General features: G+C 45.3%; 1 protein-coding gene across 8 annotated transcripts in view; it reads right to left on the minus strand.

Moving 5' to 3' along the window:
- The window catches only part of MTSS1 (MTSS I-BAR domain containing 1), a 246,656-nt gene that overhangs the window by 27,296 nt on the left and 193,150 nt on the right, over nt 1–26,210 (minus strand). For 5 of the 8 annotated variants that reach the window (XM_040354946.1, XM_040354942.1, XM_040354947.1 and 2 more), the window contains exons 4-9: nt 22,116–22,200; nt 19,728–19,846; nt 16,418–16,492; nt 7,930–8,087; nt 6,046–6,153; nt 1,735–1,832 (exon numbers count right to left, since the gene is read on the minus strand). In XM_040354946.1, coding sequence (XP_040210880.1) covers nt 1,735–1,832; nt 6,046–6,153; nt 7,930–8,087; nt 16,418–16,492; nt 19,728–19,846; nt 22,116–22,200 — 643 coding nt within the window. The remainder of the gene's footprint in view (nt 1–1,734; nt 1,833–6,045; nt 6,154–7,929; nt 8,088–16,417; nt 16,493–19,727; nt 19,847–22,115; nt 22,201–26,210) is intronic. The other 3 variants (XM_040354945.1, XM_040354943.1, XM_040354949.1) reach the window with 1 other exon arrangement.

Consider the following 26,210-nt stretch of genomic DNA (forward strand, 5'->3'; position numbering starts at 1 on the left):
AATCCTCGATTCCCCCACCCAGACTCCAGGGGTTACCTGCTTGTAAAGTGCTGGAAAACCTTTGTCAATCAGCGGTTGCAGATAAACAAGCACAGCTGCTGATGAGTGTTTTCTGGCAGAGTCCTGCTGTCAGAGGGGATTCCTCCATCCACCTCGCTTGTGTGGATGGAGGAATCTGTTATTCATTCGGCATTCTGGCTCGATGTAAAAAAAAAAAAACCACCCATCTATGGTCAGCTTTACCTTGTTCTTGGCTCCAGCAGGATTCCACCACTCTGACTGTTCCTTTCCTTTTGGCACTCCATACGGCAGTCGTACTCTGATGTCATCACATACAGTGCAGGCCCAATAGTCTTGCATTGTACATGAGGATAACGAGGGCTGCCCACAAGTTAAGAGAGTCAGAAACAAAGGAGAGCTCTGAAAGAGTGCTAGTGTGAGGAATAAGGTAAGCATATCCCTTCTACACTCCAGACCTAATGAGCCTTCAACCCTGCAAATAAGCCCAGGTCTTATATTAAAAGGGGTGTTGCAGTCAGTTTTCATGTTTATTAAAAATCAGCAGCTACAACAAGTGTAGCTGCTGGCTTTTAATAAACAGACACTCACCTGCTCCACGTTCCAGCGACGCGCCGGCCTGGGGTTCCGCTCCTCTACCCCCCCTCTCCGGCCGGCGTCTTCATTCCAAGTGTGGGCACCGGGCCGTGACAGCTTTCGGGTTCACGGCCGGGCACCCACTGCGCATGCGCGAGCGGCACCGCGCCATGCAATTGGACAGGCGATCGTCTGGGACCTGTCACGTGTCCCAGGTGATTGCCTACAGGGAGGGGCTGCAGAAAGGCGATTAGGCTTATTCGCCTTAGCAGCCCCTCGGCGGAAGGAGGAAGTGGGACAGGAAGTTCCACTCCTCCTGAAGCCCCCACTTCCCCCCCCAAAAAAATTACATGCCAAATGTGGCATGTAAGGGGGCGAGGAGTGGATTAAGCGGAAGTTCCACTTTTGGGTGGAACTCCGCTTTAATTTTGGCAACAAAAGACACAGTGGGGCTTATTTTCTGGGTAGGTCTTACCATGTAATGTGCGGTCTTTTCTCTCCCTCTCTTTCCCTGCCAGGAATCCCCAGTGTGAACTGAGTTAAAGAGTTTGTAAAATCCTATAATCCATTCTATTACAGTATTATATAATGTACAATGTGTGTTTCTGTAATATAATTGTGCCAAATATCTTTGTTATAGCACCGCTGTGCACTTCTGTGACCCATCAGAACTCACTTCCCCGCAATTATATTACAGAAACACACACATTATATACTACAGTAATAGGAGTGGATTATAGGATTTTACAAGCATTTTAAACTAGGGCTTATTTTCGGAGTAGGGCTTATATTGCAGCCCTTCTGGAAAATAACGCTAGGTCTTATTTTCAGGGAAACGCGGTAAATGGCGTTCCAATTTATCCCAGAGGTGTTCGGTGGGGTTGAGGTCGGCGCTCTGTGCAGGCCACTCGAGTTCCTCCACACCAAACAATGTCTTTACGTTGCTGGCTTTCTAGAGGCGTACAGTCACGCTGGATCAAAAGGACTTTCCTAAAGTGTTACCATAAGGTTGGAAGTGGACAGTTATCTAAAATGTCTATAATAAGAATCTTTCATTCAAAAGAGAATGTGGGGGGTTTCTACTTCAGCTACGGTCTTGAACAAATGTTTTCTAGATAGGCGGTGTAGACAAGGACTTACCTGCAGACGCTGGACTTGCGAGACATGGTGGTACTGGGAGAAGATGGAGGGGTCTGATAAGACCAGTTATAGTCTGAGCCCTTCAAATCATGGATCACCTATTTAAAGAACAGAGATCAAAGAGAATGTCAGGCCTACAGGAGGAACACCATCTGTAGGCAACACTTGGGTTAATGCAAGATTCTCAACGTCATGGCGGTTGTTGTGCTTCATGTACATTGTATTTGTCAAAGGTTTTTCTTCTCAAAGAAATTGTAATCCTTTCAGCCAGTCTTCATATTACCTCCCCACCTTACAAACAACCAGGACTTCACTTTTCATTCTCATCCTATATTTGGATAGTGAAATAGCACATTGGTGGGATCAACTTTTCTGGTCTCTTTTCTCCTATCAGTAAGTTCCCTTTGTTAGACAGACAGCACTACACAACACAGTAGGAGTAAGGCATACACAATAGAAACATACATCACTGTTGTCAGGTTTGTTTTTTATTTTCTAATTAGGTTCCTTTAACCACTTAAGACCCGGACCAAAATGCAGGTAAAGGACCCGGCCAGTTTTTGCGATTCGGCACTGCGTCGCTTTAACTGACAATTGCGCGGTCGTGCGACGTGGCTCCCAAACAAAATTGGCGTCTTTTTTTCCCACAAATAGAGCTTTCTTTTGGTGGTATTTGATCACCTCTGCGGTTTTTAGTTTTTTGCGCTATAAACAAAAATAGAGCGACAATTTTGAAAAAAATTCAATATTTTTTCCTTTTTGCTATAAAAAATATCCACCAAAAATATATATAAAAAAAACGTTTTTTTTCCTCAGTTTAGGCCGATACGTATTCTTCTACCTATTTTTGTTAAAAAAAAAAAAAAAAAATCGCAATAAGCGTTTATCGATTGGTTTGCGCAAAATGTATAGTGTTTACAAAATAGGGGATAGTTTTATTGCATTTTTATTAATATTTTTTTTTTTTTTTACTACTAATGGCGGCGATCAGCGATTTTTTACGTGACTGTGACATTATGGCGGACACATCGGACAATTTCGACACATTTTAGGGACAATTGTCATTTTCACAGCAAAAAATGCTTTAAAATGCATTGTTTACTGTGAAAAAAATTACAACTGCAGTTTGGGAGTTAACCACTAGGGGGCACTGAAGGGGTTAAGTGTGACCTCATATGTGTTTCTAACTGTAGGGGGGCGGGGCTGGACGTGTGACATCATTGATCGTGTTTCCCTATATCAGGGAACACACGATCAATGACAGCGCCACAGTGAAGAACAGGGAAGCTGTGTTTACACACAGCTCTCCTCGTTCTTCAGCTCCGGGGACCGATCACGGGACTCCAGCGGCGATTGGGTCCGTGGGTTCCGCGGCCATGGTCACGGAGCTTCGGACGCACGGCTGGGCACTTAAAGAGGACGTACAGGTACGTGCTTGTGCCCAGCCGTGCCATTCTGCCGACGTATATCTGCAGGAGGCGGTCCTTAAGTGGTTAAGCTAGTGCATTGTTGGTTCACTTCCCTTTTCCTTAAATTTCCCTTCTAAATGTTTTTTTTCTTCCTTTTTTTTCCCGTGAATTTCTCATTTCCTGTTCCATCATCCGAGCCGTTCTGGCTGGGGGTTAGTCAGCGTGCTCGCCCCCTCCCTTGGGACTACATCCCTGTGGAAAGACACTGTGAACGTCAGAGTGTCTCCCCGCAGGGATGTAGTCCCAAGGAAGGGGGTGAGCACGCTGACCAACCCCCAGCCAGAACGGCTCAGATGATGGGGGCAAGCTTACATGAAGTGAGAAATTTAGACAAAGAAAAAAAACATTTAGAAGAGAAATTGAAGGAAAGGGTTAGTGAACCAACAATGCACTAGCTTAAAGGAACCTATTTGGTAAAAAAAATAAAAAATAACCTTTACAACCCCTTTAAGACTTGGACATCAGAGATCACATGAGCTCATACAGTTGCCACTTAGTCAGATATGTGACCACAAATACCAGGGGTAGGCAACCTGGGGCCCTCCAGCTGTTGCTGAACTACATTTCAAGGCTGGCAGTTATAATTACTCCCAGAGGCATGATGGGACTTGCAGTTCTGCAACAGCTGGAGGGCCCCATGTTGCCTACCCCTGACTTACACTGTGAGGCCGATTTACTAAGAATTTCCACAAGAAAGGATTAGAAAACAGAAAATACACAGAAGAGGATGAGAACCGGAATTATTGACTACGTGGTTTAAAAAGTGTTTGACTGAAACCTCCAGTTGCCATCTGGAGACTATGGGCCAGATTCAGGTAGATCCGCGTAACTTTGCCCGGGCGTAACGTATCCGATTTACTTTACGCCTCCGCAACTTAGACGGGCAAGTGCAGTATTCTCAAAGCACTTGCTCCGTAAGTTGCAGCGGCGTAGCGTAAATCGGCTGGCGTAAGCCCGCCTAATTCAAATGTGGGACAGGGGGGTGTGTTTTATGTTAATGTTCTGTGACCCGACGTGATTGACGTTTTTCAAGAACGGCGCATGCGCCGTCCGTGGAAATCTCCCAGTGTGCATTGCTCCTAATTCGCCGCAAGGACGTATTGGTTTTAACGTGAATGTAAATTACGTCCAGCCCCATTCACGGACGAGTTACGCAAACGACGTAAAATTTCCAAATTTCGTCGCGGGAACGACGGCCATACTTAACATTGGTACGCAGCACTTACGCCACCATATAGCAGGGGTAACTATACGCCGGAAAAAGCCTAACGTAAAGTGCGTAACTTTACTGTGTCGGCCGGGCGTACGTTCGTGAATTCGCGTATCTAGCCGATTTACATATTTCGACGCGTAAATCAGCGTACACGCCCCTAGCGGCCAGTGTAAATATGCAGTTACGATCCGACGGCGTAAGAGACTTACGCCAGTCGGATCTAATGGAAATCTATGCGTAACTGATTCTATGAATCATGCACATAGATACGACCGGCCGGACTCCGATACGACGGCGTATCTGGAGATACGCCGTCGTATCTCCTCTAAGAATCTGGCCCTATGGGGTTTATTTACTAAAGGCAAATCCACTGTGTACTACAAGTGTACTTTGAAGTGCAGTCACTTCAGCTCTGAGGGGGACAAAAAATAGCATTTAATGCTTGCATATGATTGGATGATAGAAATTAGCAAAAGCTTCCCCTTATTTCAGATCTAGAGCAACCAAGTGCACTTGTAGTGCACAATGGATTTGCTTTTAGCAAAATCAACTCCTAGGACTAAATTTTAAAGTTTACACATCGAAATTACACCTGACATCAGGGTTGTCATTCTCTCCACTGACACTAGAAATATATAATATAATACAAATCTGCATTTGGCTCTAATGTTGGCACTTATTCTGGGAAAAAACATACACATATATACACATACACATACATATATATTTTTTTAAGTATATTAAAAAATTTAGAGTCAAAATTTAATTTGTATTTTTAATAATGTAGCTGTAGCGGACAGCTACGCTATTAAATAGAGGGTGCTGTAGATGTACACTGCAGCCTGAAGGTGGCAGTGTTCATCTGGAAGATGAAGTCTTTATATCTCTGACAATGAAGCCTTCAGTTTGCATCTGATCACTATTTCAGGGCTGACCGTGACCACATGATCAGGAAGAACTGTGATTGGCACCGGAGACTGAGAGCCAGCAGCCGCACAAAGTGTCAGCTTTAAGCTCTCAAAGGATTGGAAAACGTTTATTAGCTCCTCCTTGGTGGGGAATCTGTTTAGTGATTGGTTTGGACGTGTACCGTCTAGGATCTGAACCCACATGTTTGAGTCTGCCACCTGTACCAGGCCAATTATCTGCAGTGGAGGCATTCCTCGCCCTGAATGTATACAAGGATTGTGTAGTTGCGGGATGGTGATTGCCCTGGCCACAGATGATTAGCCCGTACAGATGACAGCTTCCTGGTGGGCTCACACACAATGGTTCAGTTCATAGCCCCAACATGCCCAAGCTCATTACTGCTCCTATTATCCATATCAACTAGATTTTCTCCACACTGCACTGGAAAGGAGATATCTGACTGCCAACAGTAATACAGATCACCCGCCGCCTTTCTTTCTCCACCGATAAATAAGACCTTACGGGTTCTGGAAACAAACCTTAGACAGTACAACAATGCTGATAATGTGGCTTTCATTGCATATTGTACTGCACATAGAATGCCGGCCTTCTCTCCAAGTCTTCAATACAGACCAGTTACCACCTTCTACTCTTTCTGTAATGAAACTCATCTTCTAATGCGGTCATATTACAGTATATGATGTCATCTCTTATACCAACCTGCTCACTGGCAGAAGGAAGTTTGTGGGGATCCATGGTGAGAGTCTTCAGGTCTTCAGATATTGTCTGTAAATGGGTGATCTCCCCCAGCATGGAGATTTCCTCTTCCTGTGGAAGGAGAGGACAGCATGTCAGCAACAGAATAAAGACAAGGTGTTGGATAGATAGATTTTATTTAGAGCAGGTCTATGGTTATTTGTTATAGTCATTGTAAACCATTTTTAACATAAAAAACCTGCCATACTTGCCTGCGCTGTGTAATGGTTTTGCACAGAGCAGCCCCGATCTTCTCGGGTCCCCGCCGGCGCTCCTGGCTCCACCTCTCTGGTGTGTACCCCTAATAGGAAGCCGCTTCATACGGGGGCACCTGTGCAGGATTGATTCCAAGCCGTACTGCCTGTTTCTATAGACATAGAAAAGCAAGGCTCGGCCCCGCTCTCTGCTACCTGGTCGTGGGATTTGATTGACAGCAGCGGGAGCCAATGGCTCCCATTGCTGTCTCTGAGCCAATGAGGGGGGAGAGGCCATACTTCTCCAGTGGATCACAGGAGTTCACTTATTTCTGCACTCCTACTACCCAGAATCAGCCAACAGGGGGCCAAAGCCTTGGCTGACGTCACAGAGCAAATCCAGGCTCTTTAGGGATCCGAACAATGACAATGGGATCCACCCAGATGCCAGCTGGCTCAGCCTCTCAATGCATCACGGCTGAGAGCCTGAGCCAGCCACTCTCTCACCCCTCTGTAGTCTGGCACTCCAGTGAGTGCAGAAGAGGGCAGAGCAGAGACCGAGTGGTGCATTTTAGTTTTGTGCTGCCCTAAGCAAAGCTAAAATCAGCCCCCCTCCACCTTCTCAAGTGGCTCTTCGGGGTCTCTGGAGAGAGAGAGGGAGGGGAGGGAGAGGGAGGGGGGGGAGAGAGAGAGAGAGAGAGAGAGGGGGGGGGGGGGTGGGGAGAGAGAGAGAGAGAGAGAGGGGGGGGGGGGGTGGGGAGAGAGAGAGAGAGAGAGAGAGAGAGAGAGAGAGAGAGAGAGAGAGAGGGGGGGGGGAGAGAGAGAGAGAGAGAAAAGAAAGAGAGAGAGAGAGAGAGAGAGAGAGAGGAGGGGGGGGGGGGGAAGAGAGAGAGAGAGAGAGAGAGAGAGAGAGAGAGAGAGAGAGAGGGGTAGGGGGCGAGAGAGAAAGAGGTGAAGGGGGAGAGAGAGAGAGAGAGAGAGAGAGAGAGAGAGAGAGAGAGAGAGAGAGAGGGGGCCAGAGAGAGAGAGAGAGAGAGAGAGAGAGAGAGGGGTAGGGGGCGAGAGAGAAAGAGGTGAAGGGGGAGAGAGAGAGAGAGAGAGAGAGAGAGAGAGAGAGAGAGAGAGAGAGAGAGAGAGAGAGAGAGAGAGAGAGAGAGGGGGCCAGAGAGAGAGAGAGAGAGAGAGAGAGAGAGAGAGAGAGAGAGAGAGAGAGAGAGAGAGAGAGAGAGGTAGGGGGCCAGAGAGAAAGAAAAAAGAGAAAGAGGTGAAGGGGGGGGGGGAGAGATGGAACCGATCGGGAAATGTTGATATGTTGAGAAGAATATTCAGTGTAGCGATGTTAAGATTGGCAAAAAATACATATAAAATTATGTCCGGAGCACCGCATTAAGACTGGATGGACAGAAATACAAACCACTCCCATATACTGTAGGTATTCCATCTGTGGGTATAGCGTGTGCTTCAGATTTGAACCTCTCAGTAGAAATCTCATCCACAATAATATAAAATGCGGCACACTATTGTTCTATTCCATTCATTTTAAAAAAAGGTTCATATGACAGAAGACATCTCCTCTCGGTTCTGCACTCATGAATGGAAGAAATAGAATTACATGGTGTCTGTGTGCATAAATTCCAACAAGATGAGGACTTACGATGACAGGCCGCAGCATGGAGATAAAGGAGCAGAAGCGGCTGCGTTCTTCGATCAGGGCTTTCCTCACCGCCTGCTTCTCCGTTTCTTCCAGCAATAAGTATTTATCATTGACATCCTGCAAGGCGCTGTCCAGCTGGGGCTGAATGTCTCCTCTCCCTGCAAAAAAAACAATTATAGCTCTAAATCCGGCCATAGATAATAGCTGCACTTAGAAGGGAAGGTGTGACCCAACCATCCACAGATTTCATTTTAGGAGATATTTACATAGATCTGCTAGGTACACAATGGGGGTGCCTACGTCAATGGGGGGGGGGTTACAAAAGGCAGCCCCTATTGACAGCCTAATTTCAGCGGAAGCAACATCTTAACCAGAACTTTAAAGCCTCATTTAAGTATTCTTTTAAATGTCAATAGTCACTTGCAGTTTGACATCTGCTGTCTTGTCAAGTACCTGTTCTCATAGGCCCAGATTCACAGTGTGGGCGCACATTACGCGGCCGTAGAGTAACCAATGTACGCTACACCAACGCAGCGCAGAGAGGCAAGCAATGAATTCAGCAAGCCAGTGCTCCCAACGCTGCGCCAGTGTGGAATTCGAAGGCGTAAGCCGGCGTAGGTGGAAGTGGGCGTGACCCATGCAAATGAGGTTTGACCCCATGCAAATTATGGTCCGAGCGCCAGACAGATACGCATCACGAACTGCGCATGCGCCGTGACGTGGATGCATTCCCCTGCGCATGCTCACAACCACATCGGAACAACTGCCTAAACTACGCCGGATCACTGCGTACGGCGTGAACGTAACCTACGCCCAGCCAGACACACGTCCAACGTAAAATACGCCGGCTTGTGTTCCATGGTGCAGACCTTTGCATGTCTGCTGCCGGGTTACACCTCCTTTATGGGGGAACTTTACGCCAAAATACAACTTACGCGCACCTCGCGTAGCCTGCGTCGGGCGCACGCAGGTTCGTGAATCGCCGTATTTCCCTCATTTGCATGTTTGAATCACTAATCAATGGGAGCGGCACCATGCACCCAGCCTAAAATGTGCGCCCACCCTACGCCGGCGTAAGCAAGCTACGTCGGCGGGGTGTAGTCTGGTTTTAGGCGCATATCGGTTTGTGGGTCTGGCGCACAGATACGACGGTGCACATTTGCACTTACGTTGGCGTAACTTGTTATACGTCGGCGCAAGTGCTTTGTGAATCCGGGCCATAATGTCTCCCAACTCCATACATGGATCGAATCTTGACCAGTCCCTGCTGAACCAGCCAACTTTTGATTCATTCATGGCCAGTTTAAGAAGGGAGTAAAGTGTATACTAAATCTGTAGTAGTTAATCTACAAGTTACAATATTTAATAGAAGTCCAAAAAATTATGCAATAAGCAGCATTTAAAAAATGCAACGTCATGAATGATCGTTGGAAGTCATCTAAAAAATAGAAATCACTTTACGGGTAAATACTACAGCAATCACTCTTCTTACATACACTACTATACTATAGAATCATCAACAAGGCAACCTAGGCGGGAGCTTGTGGTGTGCATAGAACCCACTTACAACCTTCATACGCTTATTATTCAGGATTTGGATAGAACCAACAGTTTGCACAGTGCTTTACAAAATAAAGAGACAATACAGTTACAATACAAATGAAGGCGAGAGGGTTAGGGCGGCCCTGATCATGAGAGTTAACCATCTAAAAGGGTAGAAGAAGAAGGATAAGTTGGTCAGAAGAGACAACTTTTCAGGGAAAGTCTACAGACCTAAAAATATGATAGCTGGACAGATTAGGGTAGGGGGTTCCAGAGAATGGGAGAGGCTGTGGAGAAGACCTTGACATCAGCATGGTAGGAGGTGATGAGGTAGCTAGAGGTCTTGTAAAGTACGAATAAGTGGAAAATTTGAGAAGAGGTTGAGGTGAGGTTGGTGAGGGGCAGAGTTGTTGATGGCTTTGTATGTTGTTAAATTTTTGAATTTTATTAGTTGGGCGACAGGAAGCCAGTGGAATAATTGGCAGAGAGGAGTGGAAGACACTGAGCGATTGAAAATGTGGATAATTCTGGTAGCAGTTAAGACTGAAGGGGGATAGCCTGTGTAGAGGTTGGCCAATGAGGAAGGAGATGCAGTAGTCGAGGGGAAAGATCACAAGAGAGCGAACTTGTAGCTTGGTGGGGTTGGTGAAGAAGGGGCGCATTTTGGAAATGTTAGAGGTTAAGGTGGCAAAATTTGGATAGTGATTTGATGAGGGGCTGAAAGGAAAGGTTGGAGTCTGGGAGTATCCAAAATGGTCAAAGCTTTACTCTTGCCAGGCACTGTACAATGGAAGGTGCACATGTATGTGGTTGGTATTAGATGGAGTGGGCCATTCCAGAACAGACCATCCAAATGGGTGGATTTTGGGCCTATTGTAATTCATATTAATGTGATGCCAAACATAGAGGGGGGTTGTGGCAAACCTGTTAGGCCTTGTACACACGACCGAACATGTCTGCTGAAACTGGTCCGCAGACCAGTTTCCGCGGACATGTTCGTTCGTCTGTACGGCCGACCGGACAATTTTCCGGCGGATCGGACAGGTTTCCAGCGGACAAATGTTTCTTAGCATGCTAAGAAACATGTCCGCTGGAAGCCTGTCCGTCGGACATGTTCGGTCGTCTGTACGACTCACCGGACATGTCCGCTCGGCCGAAAGCCCTCGCATGCGTCAAAGTGATTCGACGCATGCGTGGAAGTATTGACCGTCCAGGGTCGGGCATGACGGCGCGGCCACGTCACCGTGTTCGCTGTCCGCTGGAAATTTGGTCTGATGATGTGTACAGCCATCAGACCAAAATCCACCAGCGGACATGTCCGATGAAAACGGTCCACGGACCGTTTTCATCGAACATGTCCCGTCGTGTGTACGAGGCCTTACTTCACCGAAGGCCTCATTTGGCCTTAATTGAACTCTGCACTGTCATTCCATCCCAGTTTGAATCCTCGTCACTTACGCTCCCTTCTCCAACATTATACAACTCAAACATGACAGATAAAGAGCGTCTGACACTTTCTAAATGCACTCTCCCAGAATGCTTTGCAAGTCTTTTCCCGTCACTCTATAAAATGGAAAATGGCAATCAGCTTGAAGGTGTAAATCCCTTAGGATCAATTATCCTAAGCTTCGATTGCCTTTTCAGAGGCTAAGCCAAGCTATTCCAATTTGCAGGAGGCTTCCTCTATGATATGTATCTTGCATCCACAAGAGACAATTGGATTGATTAAATATTGTGTAAAATTGGACATAGACAAGCACTGGGAGGATTTTTAATTGCTCATTGGGGTCCCTTATTTGATGTCCTGTAAATAGAGAGCATTTTCTTCGCATAGCTGAGTGGAATTGATCTTCTCAGAAATGAAGATAACAGATAAAATTCTGATCCTAGTGTAAGGCATATTCCTATACACAACTGACGTTCTAAATCCTGCTGAAGGACCCTGCAGGCGGTCTGTTGTAGCCCAAGGCTGGCCACAGATGGCTCAGATTTCAGCCAAAATTCAAGCCGTGGATGGCCCTGAAGGCACCACTCGGCTCATCAAAATTGATTTATAAACCAACTGAGCCAGGTGGAAAATGATTGGTTGAACACTGCATCCTAATCAGACGCAGTCACTATTTGGCTGTACCATTATATTTACACAGTCGCAGGTGCCATGGATACTTGAACACAATAGCCAGCAGTGAAGATTCCTCCCGCTATGCTGTTAGGGTGGATGGGGGGGATAGAGTGATTTTTCTCTATGGGCTGAACAACAGACATATAGCTAGATTCAGGTATGATGTTGCAAACTTGCGGCGGCGTAGCTTAGCGTGTTTAGGCCACGCCGCCGTAAGTCAGCTTGGCAAGTACATGATTCACAATGTACTTGCCTGCTATCTTACGGCGGCGTAGCCTAAAGCGGGCGGGCATAAGGCCGCCTAATTCAAATGTGTTTGAGGGGGGCGTGTTTTATGTCAATGAGGCTTGACCTCACGATTTTTATGTTTTATCTTACTGCGCGAATGCTTTGGGCGCCTACATTTCCCAGTGTGAATTGCGGCTAAGTACGCCGCACGGGCCTATTGATTTTGACGTGGACGTAAACGACGTAAATCCCGATTCACGGACGACTTACGCAAACAACGTAAAAAAATTGAATTTCGACGCGGGAACAGCGGCCATACTTGACATTACTATTCCAATAGGGCCTAACTCTAACTTTACGAGGCCTATCTCTTACGCAAATGGCGTAAAAGTACTGCGTCGGCCAGGCGTATGTTCGTGAATCGGCGTATCTCCTCATTTACATATTCTACGCCGACCGCAATGGAAGCGCCACCTAGCGGCCATCCAAAATATTGCAATCTAATATAGGACGGCGCAAGCCGTCGTATCTTAGATATGTTTAAGCGTATCTCTGTTTGAGCATACGCTTAAACATAAGTCGGAGTAGATTCTGAGTTAGGTCGGCTGATCTACTTGAAAAACACTGGTTTAGAGGACCGCTCACTGAAAAGATGGATATCGCGGTTGTGGCAGCGGCTGCTGCCGTTACCTAGATATCCATCTTTAAAAAAATTACGTATATATACTGTGAGGGGTCCTTAAGTGGTTAAAAGTGCCTCTGATTAACCCAAAATAAAGTTCAGCTGTTCTAGTAGGTCTTTCCTGACATTTTCCTGAACAGTTCCAAATACCAGTATATACTGGCACAAAAACATATATAACATTATACTGAAAATGTGTAATAAAGATTTCTATTGTTTTTTTAGGTTTTAGATTTTTTGAAGGTTTTTTTTTTTTTTTTTTGGAGAAAAAATAAAACCTAAACGCATTGCAGAGCCAATATTGGCATTTCTATCAGATGAAGTCTGTTCAGATGTCGGGTTTGTGCAGTGTGAGAAGAGACCGCGGATCACTTGTCATTGAATGCAGACCATGGTTGCCATAGAAACTACAGAACTTCTTTAAAGAGCTATAGGGGAGGATAATGACTTACTATACTACTGTCTGTGAGAAGTCAGGCAAACATACAAATGCACTTCTTTAACTTCACTATCAGCCACCCCTGTGGTACTGACCGCAGTATAGAGAGGCCTACCGGTATTTATTATAGACGTAAATCTGGAAGTAGAAAGGACTCTCCTCTGCTGGCAATGAAAGGATTATTATTTTCATACAGGAAATGAGTGAAATAAACCTTAAAGCCCATCTGGAATTTGGCAATAGACATACTGCTTGCTGTAAAATGAAAGTAGACGCATGCGGAGAAAATGATCAGTAAACTTCAGATGCAGACAGGGGCTCTTCACGTCTACAAGCTGGCGTTTTGACGCTAAGCCCCGCCTCACTTCCGGCTTTTGAAACGCAGACGTCATTTCCGGTCCCTGGCGGTGGAACGCACGCCAGTCAAACATGGAGGAACAGATGCTGGCAATCAGGGACCTGGATGGAAGGTATTTAATGCAATGGGGGGAGCAGAGGAGGACCAGATACCCCAGTAGAAGTCCGTTAGCGACGAAACCGGTCGGGTGATTACTCCACTGCATCCCCATTGCACTCTCAACTTTGTTGGAACGCTCCCTACACCTTCATCCAAGGTGGGAGTTTGCTGCTATATTTTTTATTTTTTGCTTTTGCTATTTTTTCATTTGATTATTAGCAGAGCAATCTATTTTCTCGTGTGGTCATTCCAAGTTTTTATATTTTATATTTTCATTGCATTTTTTTGTCACGTGTGTGTATTTGCAATGCCTTTTTTATTAAATGTTTTTACACTATGAGGAGCACCTCTATATTTTCCTTTTTTTACCAATTTGGGTGTTTTGAGCTACTATCGATCAACCAACCCTGGCTGTCTATCTTGGAAGAACAAGTGCTTCATTAACCATTTCTGGATCTGACACGCGGAGTGAGGACCATTTGACCCAGACAATCGGTCTATAAAAGCCTTGACGACCCTCCCACTATACGGTGGTCGAGAGGGTCCACCAGCTCTGGTAAGGGTACCCACCCATTTATTTATAATTACGTGTCCAGCACTGAAGAGTTATTGATATTGAAGATACTTGCTCCACCCAACATTGGAAGTTCATATACATAATTTCAGACTCCACTTTTCCTAGCAGACTTTTTAATATTTGCAGGATTGGGTTTATGCCTTTACAATCAGGGCACACTTGATCTACAGTGTAACATTGACCTTGGAGGACTGCTCTTATCACTGAACTTTTTTTGTTATATATTAATATTTTTTTACACATGTATGGTTTTTACACCATTGGTTTCACATATGCATATTTGCTTGTTGTTTTTATAGCACAGATCTATATGTCATTTTGCTATATAGGAGCAGTTTTGTATATTTCAGCTCCCACCATTCACTTCACAATTTTACCGTTGTGTACTAAGAAGTATCAGACTTAGATATCTGGTCATTTACCCTCAGGGTACACACTTTATTCACCTTTTTTAAGGGTTTATTCATACTCTTGGGCGCTACATTTTTTCTTTTCACAGGGGCTCTTCACTGCCCAAGCCAGTATCCATGGCAACCCTCAGCATCCATTACAGGCCAATCAATACACCTTACTGGAGCCACAAGCATCAGTACCATAATCAAGAGGATTACTGGCCATGCTTTGTTAGTCAGAAAAGTCCATCTAATTCTGGTTTCTTTTATTACCAATGGGTTGACTTCCCAGATTCACCAATGAGCACAGGGGATGGAAAGTAGATAATGGGTGAAACGAGGACAGGGCGGCGAAGACGAGGACAGGGCGGCGAAGACGAGGACAGGGCGGCGAAGACGAGGACAGGGCGGCGAAGACGAGGACAGGGCGGCGAAGACGAGGACAGGGCGGCGAAGACGAGGACAGGGCGGCGAAGACGAGGACAGGGCGGCGAAGACAGTGCGGCGAAGGCGAGGACAGGGCGGCGAAGGCGAGGACAGGGCGGCGAAGGCGAGGACAGGGCGGCGAAGATGAGGACAGGGCGGCGAGGACAGGGCGGCGAAGACGAGGACAGGGCGGCGAAGACGAGGACAGGGCGGCGAAGACGAGGACAGGGCGGCTAAGACGAGGACAGGGCGGCGTGGGGGGGAAGACAGGGCGGCGGGGGGCGAAGACAGGGCAGCGGGGGGCGAAGACAGGGCGGCGAGGACAGGGCGGGGGGGGGGGGGGGGGGGGGGGGGGGGCGGGGAGGGGGGGGTTGAGGACAGGGCGGCGGGGGGCGAGGACAGGGCGGCGGGGGGCGAGGACAGGGCGGCGGGGGGCGAGGACAGGGGCAGGGGGAACACAGGGTGAAATGCAGACCGAAAGAAGAAGGTGGACTGTGTGTGGTACATAGACAGGGAAGGTTTCAGGCCATTTTCCTAATCTTTATAAATTGGAAAAATTTGCAACATAAAAGTGTGTGAAGTTGTTTAAGTTAATAGAGGCTGCACTGAATAGATAGGGTATACCATGAAGCATATGAACATTTCATTAGCACATCCATAAAGGTGCCCAAACTCATGTGATGAGTCAATCTGATACTTCCATCGGACTCTGTTCAGTATGGTCCAGTGTTGCATCCCCTACCCAAGCACATACACATCACGGCCTAGATCAGTGATGGCGAACCCATGGCACGCACAGCCATCTCTGTGGGCATGCAAGCAAGGCCGCCATCTTTTCTCCTGTGCGTAACAGAAGTAGAGTGCCCATTAAAAATATGCTGGTGCCCGGGCTACTGATTGTATATGCTGTCCCCGCTGCCCCTCCTGTCAAAGTGTAAAACAGAAAGTGACGGGTCCCCTGGAGCATGGGGCGAGGTTGCCATTGCGACCCCTGATGTTGTACATTAGTGCTTGGGGGTTTGTGGTAAAAACACATCTCAACTATGGGATTTTATCGCCTCCCAAACAAAGCAAATGTAAACACGCCTTTACTGTCTTGAGCCCCCTACCAGGTTTCTCTAATACTGATGTGCTGCAATTTACCTGCACCACAGAAGCAGTGTGAGCTAGCTGTGCTTTGCCATAGACTTCTATTATATCTTGCCAGCGCCAGCTCCATGCACTCCGATGCTCTGGGATGGTGGGTCAGCAACTTGTGATATGGGCTTGCTGACTCGCTATCCCAGAGGATGAGGTCGCGGGCCAAATTAGAGGGCTTGGGCCACCCCTAAGTTGCATGATCAAAAAGAAAGGCTCCCCAACAAAGTAATAATTTTAAATGAAAAATCTCCAACTTTAAGCTTCCGTTGATCTCTGTAGCGTTGCTCAATATCTGAAAGATTGCCAACTCTACAACGGTCTTTTTATGGATTCATGTTGATCTTTTATGCTGTCATTTACTTTGATGGCCCCTTCGAAGAATACAGTATGTCAATTGGACCTAAAGTTAAGCTTAGGTGATTATTATGGTTTCCTCCACTTTGGGCAAAGGCTCTCAGTTACAGAATCGGCAGGAAAACTTACCTTTCTTGGCCTTTTTCTGAAGTTTAAGAGTGTCTGATGACTTTTTCTTGATTTCTTGACGGGCCTTTTTGTATTCTGAAAGTCCAAAGAAAGAAATATTAGCAACACACACAAATAACAGTCTGCAGGGTAACATTCTTTGCAGGAAATGTACTGTACATGCATTCCTATTCTAGAGACAGGAGTGTTAACTATAGCGGACCTAATGACTATTCTCTATAATAGGACAGGGGGGCCTTGTCGACTAAATACATGGGCCCAGATTCAAGTAGCAATTGCGCCTGTGTAACCATAGGTTACGCAGCGCAATTGCTTACTTGCTCCGGCGTTACGAATACTCCTGATTCAGGAACATCGTAACGCCGACTGCAGCCTAAAATCTGCGTTGCATAAGGCTCTTATGCCACGCATATTTTAGGCTGCATTCTTGCGATGCCCGCTAGGGGGCGTTCCCATTGTGCTCAGTGTATAGTATGCAAATTGCATACTAACACCGATTCACAATGTTGCGCGAGCCCTGCGTACGCAAGTTACGTCGTTTCATTACGGCGTGTTTAGCGTAAGGCTGCCCCTTCTAATAGTAGGGGCAGCCAATGCTAAAGGATACCTGTCGTTCCCGCGTCGCGATATTTGAATGTTACGTCGTTTGCGCAAGTGATTCGTGAATGGACGCCATTCACGTTCACTCTGAAGCAAATAATGTCCTTGCGACGTCATTTGCCGCAATGCACGTCGGGAAAGTTTCCCGACGGAGCATGCGCTCTACGCTCTCGGCGCGGGAGCGCGCCTAATTTAAATGATTCCCGCCCCCTACGGGATCATTTAAATTGCGTGCTCTAGCGCCGGGCAATTTTGCCGGCGCGCCCTCGCAATTTATGGAGCTACTGCTCCGTGAATCGAGGGCAGCGGAGCAAATTTGCGGGGGCGCAGGGCAAAATTGTTGCCCTGCGCCTCTGCAAAAAAAGCGCAATTCTCTTTGAATCCAGGCCATTGATAATGTCAAGTGAAAAGTAAGGAATTCCTTGTATGCCCTTTAGGGGGCTGGGGTTACGTGGGGATTTTAATGTTCCTAAACACCAGCAAAAAAAAATAAACACAAAGAAATCAATAAAAAAAAACAAAAAAAAACATTTATTTTCAAATTAAAACTGACACATTATAAAAACACACTGTATGTCAGTCTCAAATTGGTGGCCCTCCAGCTGTTGCAGAACAACAATTCCCATGATGCATTGCAAGGCTGACAGTTACAAGCATGACTTCCACAGGCAGAGGCATGATGGGACTTGTAGTTCTGCAACAGCTGGAGGGCCACCAGTTTGAGACCCATGTGTGTATGTCAGCTGCAATTTCAACAAAAAAAAAAATATATAAAATGGGACAAACGTAATACAAAACAGGTGGATCAACATGTTTCGCCCAATGGGAGCTTCTTCAGGATTCACTTCGTTGTTCACTCTTTATAATAGTGCAGCCAATAATATTGATGCTAAAGGTATAAAAAAAAAAAAAAAGCACCAGACTAGCAGCATTTAAGGAATGTAACTCTACATGGCACCATTGTGTGGCTTCTCTTCAGTGCACGGTTTTGCCTTTTTTACAGATACACACCCCCTCCTTAAAGTGGTTGCAAAGTCAGGAGTTGTTTTTATCTTAATGCATCATATAAAAATTCTTCTGTGGGCAGCAGCCCCAACACTTACCTAAGGTTTTTTTCTCTCCGGGCGATGTCCACGAGTGTCTCAGCCTTCCGAGATTCTCCCTCCTAATTGGTTGAGACACAGCAGCAGCGCCATTGGCTGACGCTGCTGTCAAAGTCAGCTAGCCAACCGGGAGAGAGAGGGCGGGGCCGGGGCTCCGTGTCTGAATATACAGGGAGCTGTGACTCGGGTGCCCCCATAGCAAGCTGCTTGCCATGGGGGCACTGAACAGGAGGGAGGGGCCAGGAGCACAGAAGAAAGACCCAAAGAGGATCCGGGTTGCTCTGTGCAAATCCACTGCAACAGAGCAGGTAGTGTTTGCTATTTTTATAGGAAAAAAAAATGAGACTTTACAATCACTTTAAAGTAGAAGTACAGCCAAAGCGTGAAGTGCAATTCATTCTGCACATTCCCGTTTTTAGCAGACAGCTGAAATCTGCACGGTCCAGGCTCTGGCAAGGTCGCAACAATAAAAAACCGGATCCGCCTACATGCAAGCTGCTGAAAGCCTGAGCTGGATGCTCCCACCCCCTCCACAGCCCAGTGCTCCAGTAAGTGGGGGGGCAGAGCAGACAGCAGTGACTAACAGTTAACCGCTCTCTGCTCAGGGAGCTGTGAGAACCGAGCGATCGGCAGTGTTTGATCGTTCAGTTCTCAGTCTTAAAACCAGCGGGGGACCGATGCTGCATTCACTAGATCTTTATCTTAGTGCAGTCCTCCTTCACTAACCTCATCCTTCCATTTTGCTTTTCAATGTCCTTATTTCTTCTGAGAAATCCTCACTTCCTGTTCTTCTGTCTGTAACTCCACACAGTAATGCAAGGCTTTCTCCCTGGTGTGGAGTGTCGTGCTCGCCCCCTCCCTTGGACTACAGGAGAGTCAGGACGCTCTCTACATCCAAGGGAAGCGGCGAGCACGACACTCCACACCAGGGAGAAAGCCTCGCATTACTGTGTGGAGTTACAGACAGAAGATCAGGAAGTGAGGATTTCTCAGAAGAAATAAGGACATTTAAAAGCAAAATGGAAGGATGAGGTAAGTGAAGGAGGACGGCACTAAGGGAAAGGAAGCTATTTAGGAAAAAAAAAAATTTACAACCCCTTTAAGCATCAGCTTACTCTATAAAGTACCTATCACTGCCTATTGCCATCACAGGGGCGTAGCATCATCTTTTAAACTTTTGTTGGTGCATTACATTTTAAAAATAGTGTATTTTCCCCCCCAAAAAATTGTGTTTGAAAAACACCCACCAATTTATTCTCTAGGGCTTCTGCTTTAAAAAATATATAACTTTTTTTGGGCATTCTGAATAATTGTCTAGCAAAAAATACTGATTCTTACATGTGGGAAAAAAAGTGCCAGAAAAGGTCTGGTCTTAAACCGGCAAAAAAAAAAAAAAAAAGCAGAAGTGTACAAACTGGTACTTTTTGTCAAAGCAGGGTGTAAATCCAAAAGTGTTTTTTTTTTTTGCAGGGCCCGTGGAGCTGAAAAATCCTCACACGCCTTTTAAAAAAAAAAAAAAAAAAAAAAAAATCAATAGCATTCAAGTTGGCCCCGGAGGGATTTCAAACATTTTCTCCATCATTGGAAAGCTCCTTTAAATGGCAGACCTTTTATTGATCTCCAGTGATTGCTACCTTTAGCATGATCCTTGTCGAGCTGATTAGCAACCTTCTTCCATTCTTCAACTTGCTCTTGCAGTGGATTGATCAGACAGTCGATCAGAGCGCTGAGATAGAAAATAAACATAAAAGGTCATCAACATCATCATTCCGCAATAAGAAAAAAAAACCGAAAAAAAAAACAGAAAAAAAAAACCGAAAAATTTTTTTTTAATTAAAACTAATTAAACATACAAGCACAGCAGGTGGGTATTCATAGCTTTGCGGACAGTATGTCATCCATCTGTTTTCGGATGAAATACGGACATACATGTATCCCTATGAGATAGCGGGTGTCAGCACATGAACATCCACTGACACCCGATCTCATTGGTCCTATGCTCCGATTCTGCAGACGGAGGAAAATCCTATTTCTTCCATCCGTCTGCGGATCGGATCGGGTGAAGACAGACGGCCCGTGTTCATCCGATCCCCCCATAGAGGAAAGCAGAGATCCGACAGGGCGGTCCAATCCGCCGGCTCAGCGGCGATACCTCACTTGTGGGTGCTACTCACGTATGCGTTCGCTGCTGCGCGTGAGCTCGTCGGGACGGGGCGCTTTAAAGCGGGAGTTCACCCGAAAAATGTTTATTAACATTAGATTGAGGCTCATTTTGTCAAGGGGAATCGGGTGTTTTTTTTTTAAATCGAAGCAGTACTTACCGTTTTAGAGAGCGATCTTCTCCGCCGCTTCCGGGTATGGGCTGCGGGACTGGGCGTTCCCATTTGATTGACAGTTTTCCGACAGGCTTCCGACGGTCGCATCCATCGCGTCACAAGTAGCCGAAAGAAGCCGAGCGTCGGTGCGGCTCTATACGGCGCCTGCGCACCGACATTCGGCTACTTTTGGAAAATCGTGACGCGATGTATGCGACCGTCGGAAGCCTGTCAATCAAATAGGAACGCCCAGTCCCGAAGACCATACCCGGAAGCGGCGGAGAAGATCGCTCTCTAAAACGGTAAGTACTGCTTCGATTTAAAAAAAAAACTACCCGATTCCCCTTGACAAAACAAGCATCAATCTAATGTTAAAAATTAACTTTTTGGGTTGAACCTCCACTTTAAAAAAAGAATTGTTTGGTTTTATTTATTTTAATTGATTTTATTAATTTTTACACTGTTTAAAAAAAAAAAAAAATTGTGTCACTTGTATTCCTATTACAAGGAATGTAAACATCCCTTGTAATAGAAAAAAGCATGACGGGTGCTCTTAAGTATGAGATCTGGGGTCAAAAAGACCTCAGATTTCATATTTAGACTAAAATGCAATAAATAAATAAAAAAGAAAAAAAAAAGAAATAGTTTTTTGAAAAAATGACAAAAAAAAAAAAAAGTGTGTCTTTAAAGCGGGGGTTCACCCAAAAAAAAACAAATTTTAACATTACATTCAGGCGAGTTGTGATAATGACATTAGGCTGTTTTTTTTTTTTAAATCCTTGCCGTACATACCGTTTTATGTACATTTTCACTGCGGCTTCCGGGTATGTAGTCTGCGGGACTGGGCGTTCCTAATTGATTGACATGCTTCTGACCGGCGCATACACTGCGTCACGAGTTGCCGAAAGAAGTCGAACGTCGGTGCACATGTGCCGTATAGAGTCCGGCTTCTTTCGGCAACTCGTGACGCGCTGTATGCGCCGGTCGGAAGCATGTCAATCAATTAGGAACGCCCAGTCCCGCAGATTATACCGGGAAGCCACGGTGAAAATTTACATAAAACGGTATGTACAGCAAGGATTTAAAAAAAAAAACAGCCTAATGTCATTATCACAACTCGCCTGAATGTAATGTTAAAATTTTTTTTTTTGGGTGAACCCCCGCTTTAAGAAGCATGCTATGCTATAATATGGAGACGAGTGGGGGCCATCTTGCCCTCACTCGTATCCCAGCCAAGCAGCGCAGACGGCTCCGGTAAGCCTCTCCTGCCGCCGATAGCAACGATCTCGCGGCGAATTCGCCGCGGAGACCACCGTTATCGTTTACAGGACCAGCCCCATTAAAGATGGATATCGTGTTTGTGGCAACAGCTGCTGCCGTTACCGAGATATTCATTTTTAAAGTGATGACGTATATGTACGCGAGCCGGTCCTTAAGTGTTTAAATTGTGTTTTTGATTTGTGGTGCGCAGAGGCAGTGAAGATCCACTTTAAAAAGTTGGAAATGTGTTACCTTCGCTTTCTATTCTGGTGACAATGGCTACCAAGGTAAATGGAGAGGGCGAATCTACCTAGCCGGGACACCGGCAGCAATAAAACCTGACAGGGGTTCTAACCCCTCATTACACTTTCCAAAACGAAGAATAGAAAAGAATCGGAATTAACAAATACATTGCCAGACCTGGAAAACTGCCTCAGTTTGGACTCTATGCTGCGATGTCTCATACACATCCGGGTCAAAGCGGAACCAACTTCTCTTGTCCCCCCTGAAAGACACAAAGTTTTATAGTGAAATACAAGACTACACAAAGGTTGTAACTTACATGTTACTTAAAGCCCAACTCTACCCAAAACCGCTGTCAGCTCTGCATGCTTTCACACTTTGTCCTCTCCATTCGCTGGGAATGAGATCCTCTCAGAAGTGCCAGTTCTGCCCGACCACAATGGTCATCACAGAGCCACATGATGGCATAAGTGACATCATCATTGTGGGAGGGGCAGAGGCGGCACACAACTAAACCATGCTACATATAACATCTAAGCATAGCTAAACCCAAGAACAAAATGTAACAGATTGCAGATTATAGTACATAGATAGGTTGGCTGCATTTGTTTCTCTTCTCCAAGCCAAGAACATTTTCTGCAAGTACAGGAACAGTTGTGACACTTCAGGACTGCATTAACATCCACATTTTCAGGACAAGCTTTTGGGGGGTGCTTCCCCTTCAGGGTCCAAGCAGTACTGCACAACCCAAAACCTTGTCCTGAAAACTTAGATGTTCATGCAAAGTAAAAAATAAATAAAAAATTAATGCGGACGGCACTCCACAATCACCTCCCAGCAAGTACAGAAAAATACCAGTGGATCCTGAAAGAAATGCTGTTTCTTAGTCACATCTTGTGCACCGAAGAATATTTTCCTTCTTGGCCATCTTCTGTAATCGACAAATTGCCCTGCCCTCCATGTAATGGACATAAAGAGACACAGACATGTTTGGAGTCCATATCAGAGGGCAGTGATGGCGAACCTTGGCACCCCCGATGTTTTGGAACTACATTTCCCATGATGCTCCACTACACTGCAGAGTGCATGAGCATCATGGGAAATGTAGGTTCCAAGGTTCACCATCACTGGCCTAGGGTGGCAACCATGGCTCCCTCCATGGATACAGTTGATTAGTAACATTGCCACCTAGTGGCAGGAAGTAAGTTATTTGAGGGGAACTTGAAAAATAAATGCAACCACAACACCAATGATTGGCAAGATGTAATATATGGAATTTTTGGTTTAGATACAGTCCAAGGAGGGCGGGCCATCATGAGAAGCCAATCGGGTTTTACTCCACAGAGCCCTCAATCTAACACTGCAAGCTTGCTCAGGTAACAGTCATCTTCTATCTATAGGAACCTTAAAAGAGGATCTTCTACTCCAAGAATAAAGAATATGTAAACCCAACATTGCCTGCTGTACCATGTACTTGTATGAGAAAGTTTCCTGTTCTCTTTGTATTGCTTCCTTTGTGTCAAATCCCTGGTGATCCTGCCAGTCCCTCTATTTTCCTATTAAAACTGACCACACTAAGCAGGAAAACACAGTTTGATCAGTGTTCTAGCTGTGCTGGGAGCTAATCTAATGATCAGACTTGTGTCGCCCCCTGCACAGCCATTCACTGGGAAGATCACTGTGCTGCTCTTTATCCCCCCCCCCCCCAGCTCCTATGCAGCCGAGAACAGATGTGAAAAAAGGTATTTATGATTATTTTTATATTTATATACACATTTTTGCCTTACATTTTTATTTTAAACGGAATGGGTTGTTTTACAAGGTAATCATTTAAATAGTTTTGAAAGAAAACCTGTATAAGAAAATACATAAACTGTCATTGTATAGTTTTGTCCAAGCACTTGTGAAAACACTCAAAAGGTAAAGCACCTAATCCACAGGTGTCAAACACAAGGCCCGCGGGCCGAATTCGGCCCTTCAGGCCATTTCATGTGGCCCTCCCACCCCTACTTTCTGCTTTCGAGCAATGCATCCAGCTTCTTCCCAGCAGCAGCATAAGGAAAGGGGGGTGCACTGTGATGTAAGGGAGAGTGGGGGACTCAACTTCTGATGGTGGGGTGGCTCTTGACATCTAATGTAAGGGGAGGGGATGCGTTGGACATCTAATCTTACAGATACAAGCGGCCCTTTTGAGAACAATCATAATGCTGATGTGGCCCACGATGAAATTGAGTTTGAAATCCCTGACCTAATCCCATAGAAAATATTAGAAAAGACAATGGGGGAAAAAAATAGGGATAATTTGCGGTGCACAGGATATGGCAGTAATGATGAGAAAGAGAATATTTTTATGGAAATACAAAATGTTTTTATTAAATATATATAAAACAAAATTAAAAAGTAATATAATAGATAGTAGTGGTCATTAAAATACATAGTTCTGCTTTACTGCACGTGGAGATCCCATATTCCCAACATGTTTCGCAGTACTCAGGGGAAAGCAAAATCCAAGCAAATAAAGTTTATAGCTGAACAAAACAAAATACATAGGATTAGCTATGCAATGTGTAAATAATAATGTGTGATATATATATATATATAAAACATATGTGTGGCTAAGGGCAAGAAAATATTCCAAACTAGGGGAGGCAAACAAAAAAGCTTACCAACCGACCACCAGAGAGGAGGGCGCATGCACTCCCGAGAGCAGGGATGGATGGGTAGGCCCTGGGATAGGGTCAATACCAGTCTCCAAACTATGCTTGGATTTTGCTTTCCCCTGAAGAAGCAAGTACTGCGAAACATGTTGGGAATATGCGATCTCCACATGCAGTAAAGCAGAACTATGTATTTTAATGACCACTACTATCTATTATATTAATTTTGATTATATATATATATATATATATATATATATATACACAGTGAGGAAAATAAGTATTTGAACACCCTGCTATTTTGCAAGTTCTCCCACTTGGAAATCATGGAGGGGTCTGAAATTGTCATCGTAGGTGCATGTCCACTGTGAGAGACATAATCAAAAAAAAAAAATTCCAGAAATCACAATTTATGATTTTTTAACTATTTATTTGTATGATACCACTGCAAATAAGTATTTGAACACCTGTCTATCAGCTAGAATTCTGACCCTCAAAGACCTGTTAGTCTGCCTTTAAAATGTCCACCTCCACTCCATTTATTATCCTAAATTAGATGCACCTGTTTGAGGTCATTAGCTGCATAAAGACACCTGTCCACCCCATACAATCAGTAAGAATCCAATTACTAACATGGCCAAGACCAAAGAGCTGTCCAAAGACACTAGAGACAAAATTGTACACCTCCACAAGGCTGGAAAGGGCTACGGGGAAATTGCCAAGCAGCTTGGTGAAAAAAGGTCCACTGTTGGAGCAATCATTAGAAAATGGAAGAAGCTAAACATGACTGTCAATCTCCCTCGGACTGGGGCTCCATGCAAAATCTCACCTCGTGGTAGGGGTGTAACGGATCGTCACCGATCCGTGATCCGAACGGGCCACCCCGTTCGGATCGGCACACCCCGCGATCCGCGGAGCGCTCCGGAGCCTAGGCCTAGGAAAGTCCCCGGCTTCGGCCTAGCTCCGGAGCGATCTTGCTCCACCCAGTCTGCTTGCCAGAGCCCAGCGTGACACGCCTCCCCGCCTCCCCGGGGAGGCGTGTCACGCTGTGCACTGGCAAGCCGACATGGAGAGGGAATAGTAGCAGAGAAGCACTAGTGTGAGAGGAGGAGGAGGGGGGAGAGCACATTTCACGGGTGGATTAAAGAGGAAGCAGGTGAGGCTGTTTGGGACTTGTTAAAAGTACAATCTTGATGTTTTTACAGCTATATATAATTATATATATATGTATATATATATATATATATATATATATATATCTGTAAAAACATCAAGATTGTACTTTTAACAAGTCCCAAACAGCCTCACCTGCTTCCTCTTTAATCCACCCGTGAAATGTATGTGTGTGTGTGTGTGTGTGTGTGTGTGTGTGTGTGTGTGTGTGTGTGTGTGTGTGTGTGTGTGTGTGTGTGTGTGTGTGTGTGTATGTATATATATATATATATATATATATATATATATATATATATATATATATATATATATATATATATATATATATATATATATTACACACACATTTTTTTTTTTTTTGCGCTGATCCGAAAATGATCCGATCCGTGACTCCTGATCCGAGGATCGATCCGATCCGTGAGTTTTTTGATCCGTTACACCC

The sequence above is a fragment of the Rana temporaria genome, chromosome 5, assembly GCF_905171775.1.
Source record: "Rana temporaria chromosome 5, aRanTem1.1, whole genome shotgun sequence".
NCBI classification, from domain to species: domain Eukaryota; kingdom Metazoa; phylum Chordata; class Amphibia; order Anura; family Ranidae; genus Rana; species Rana temporaria.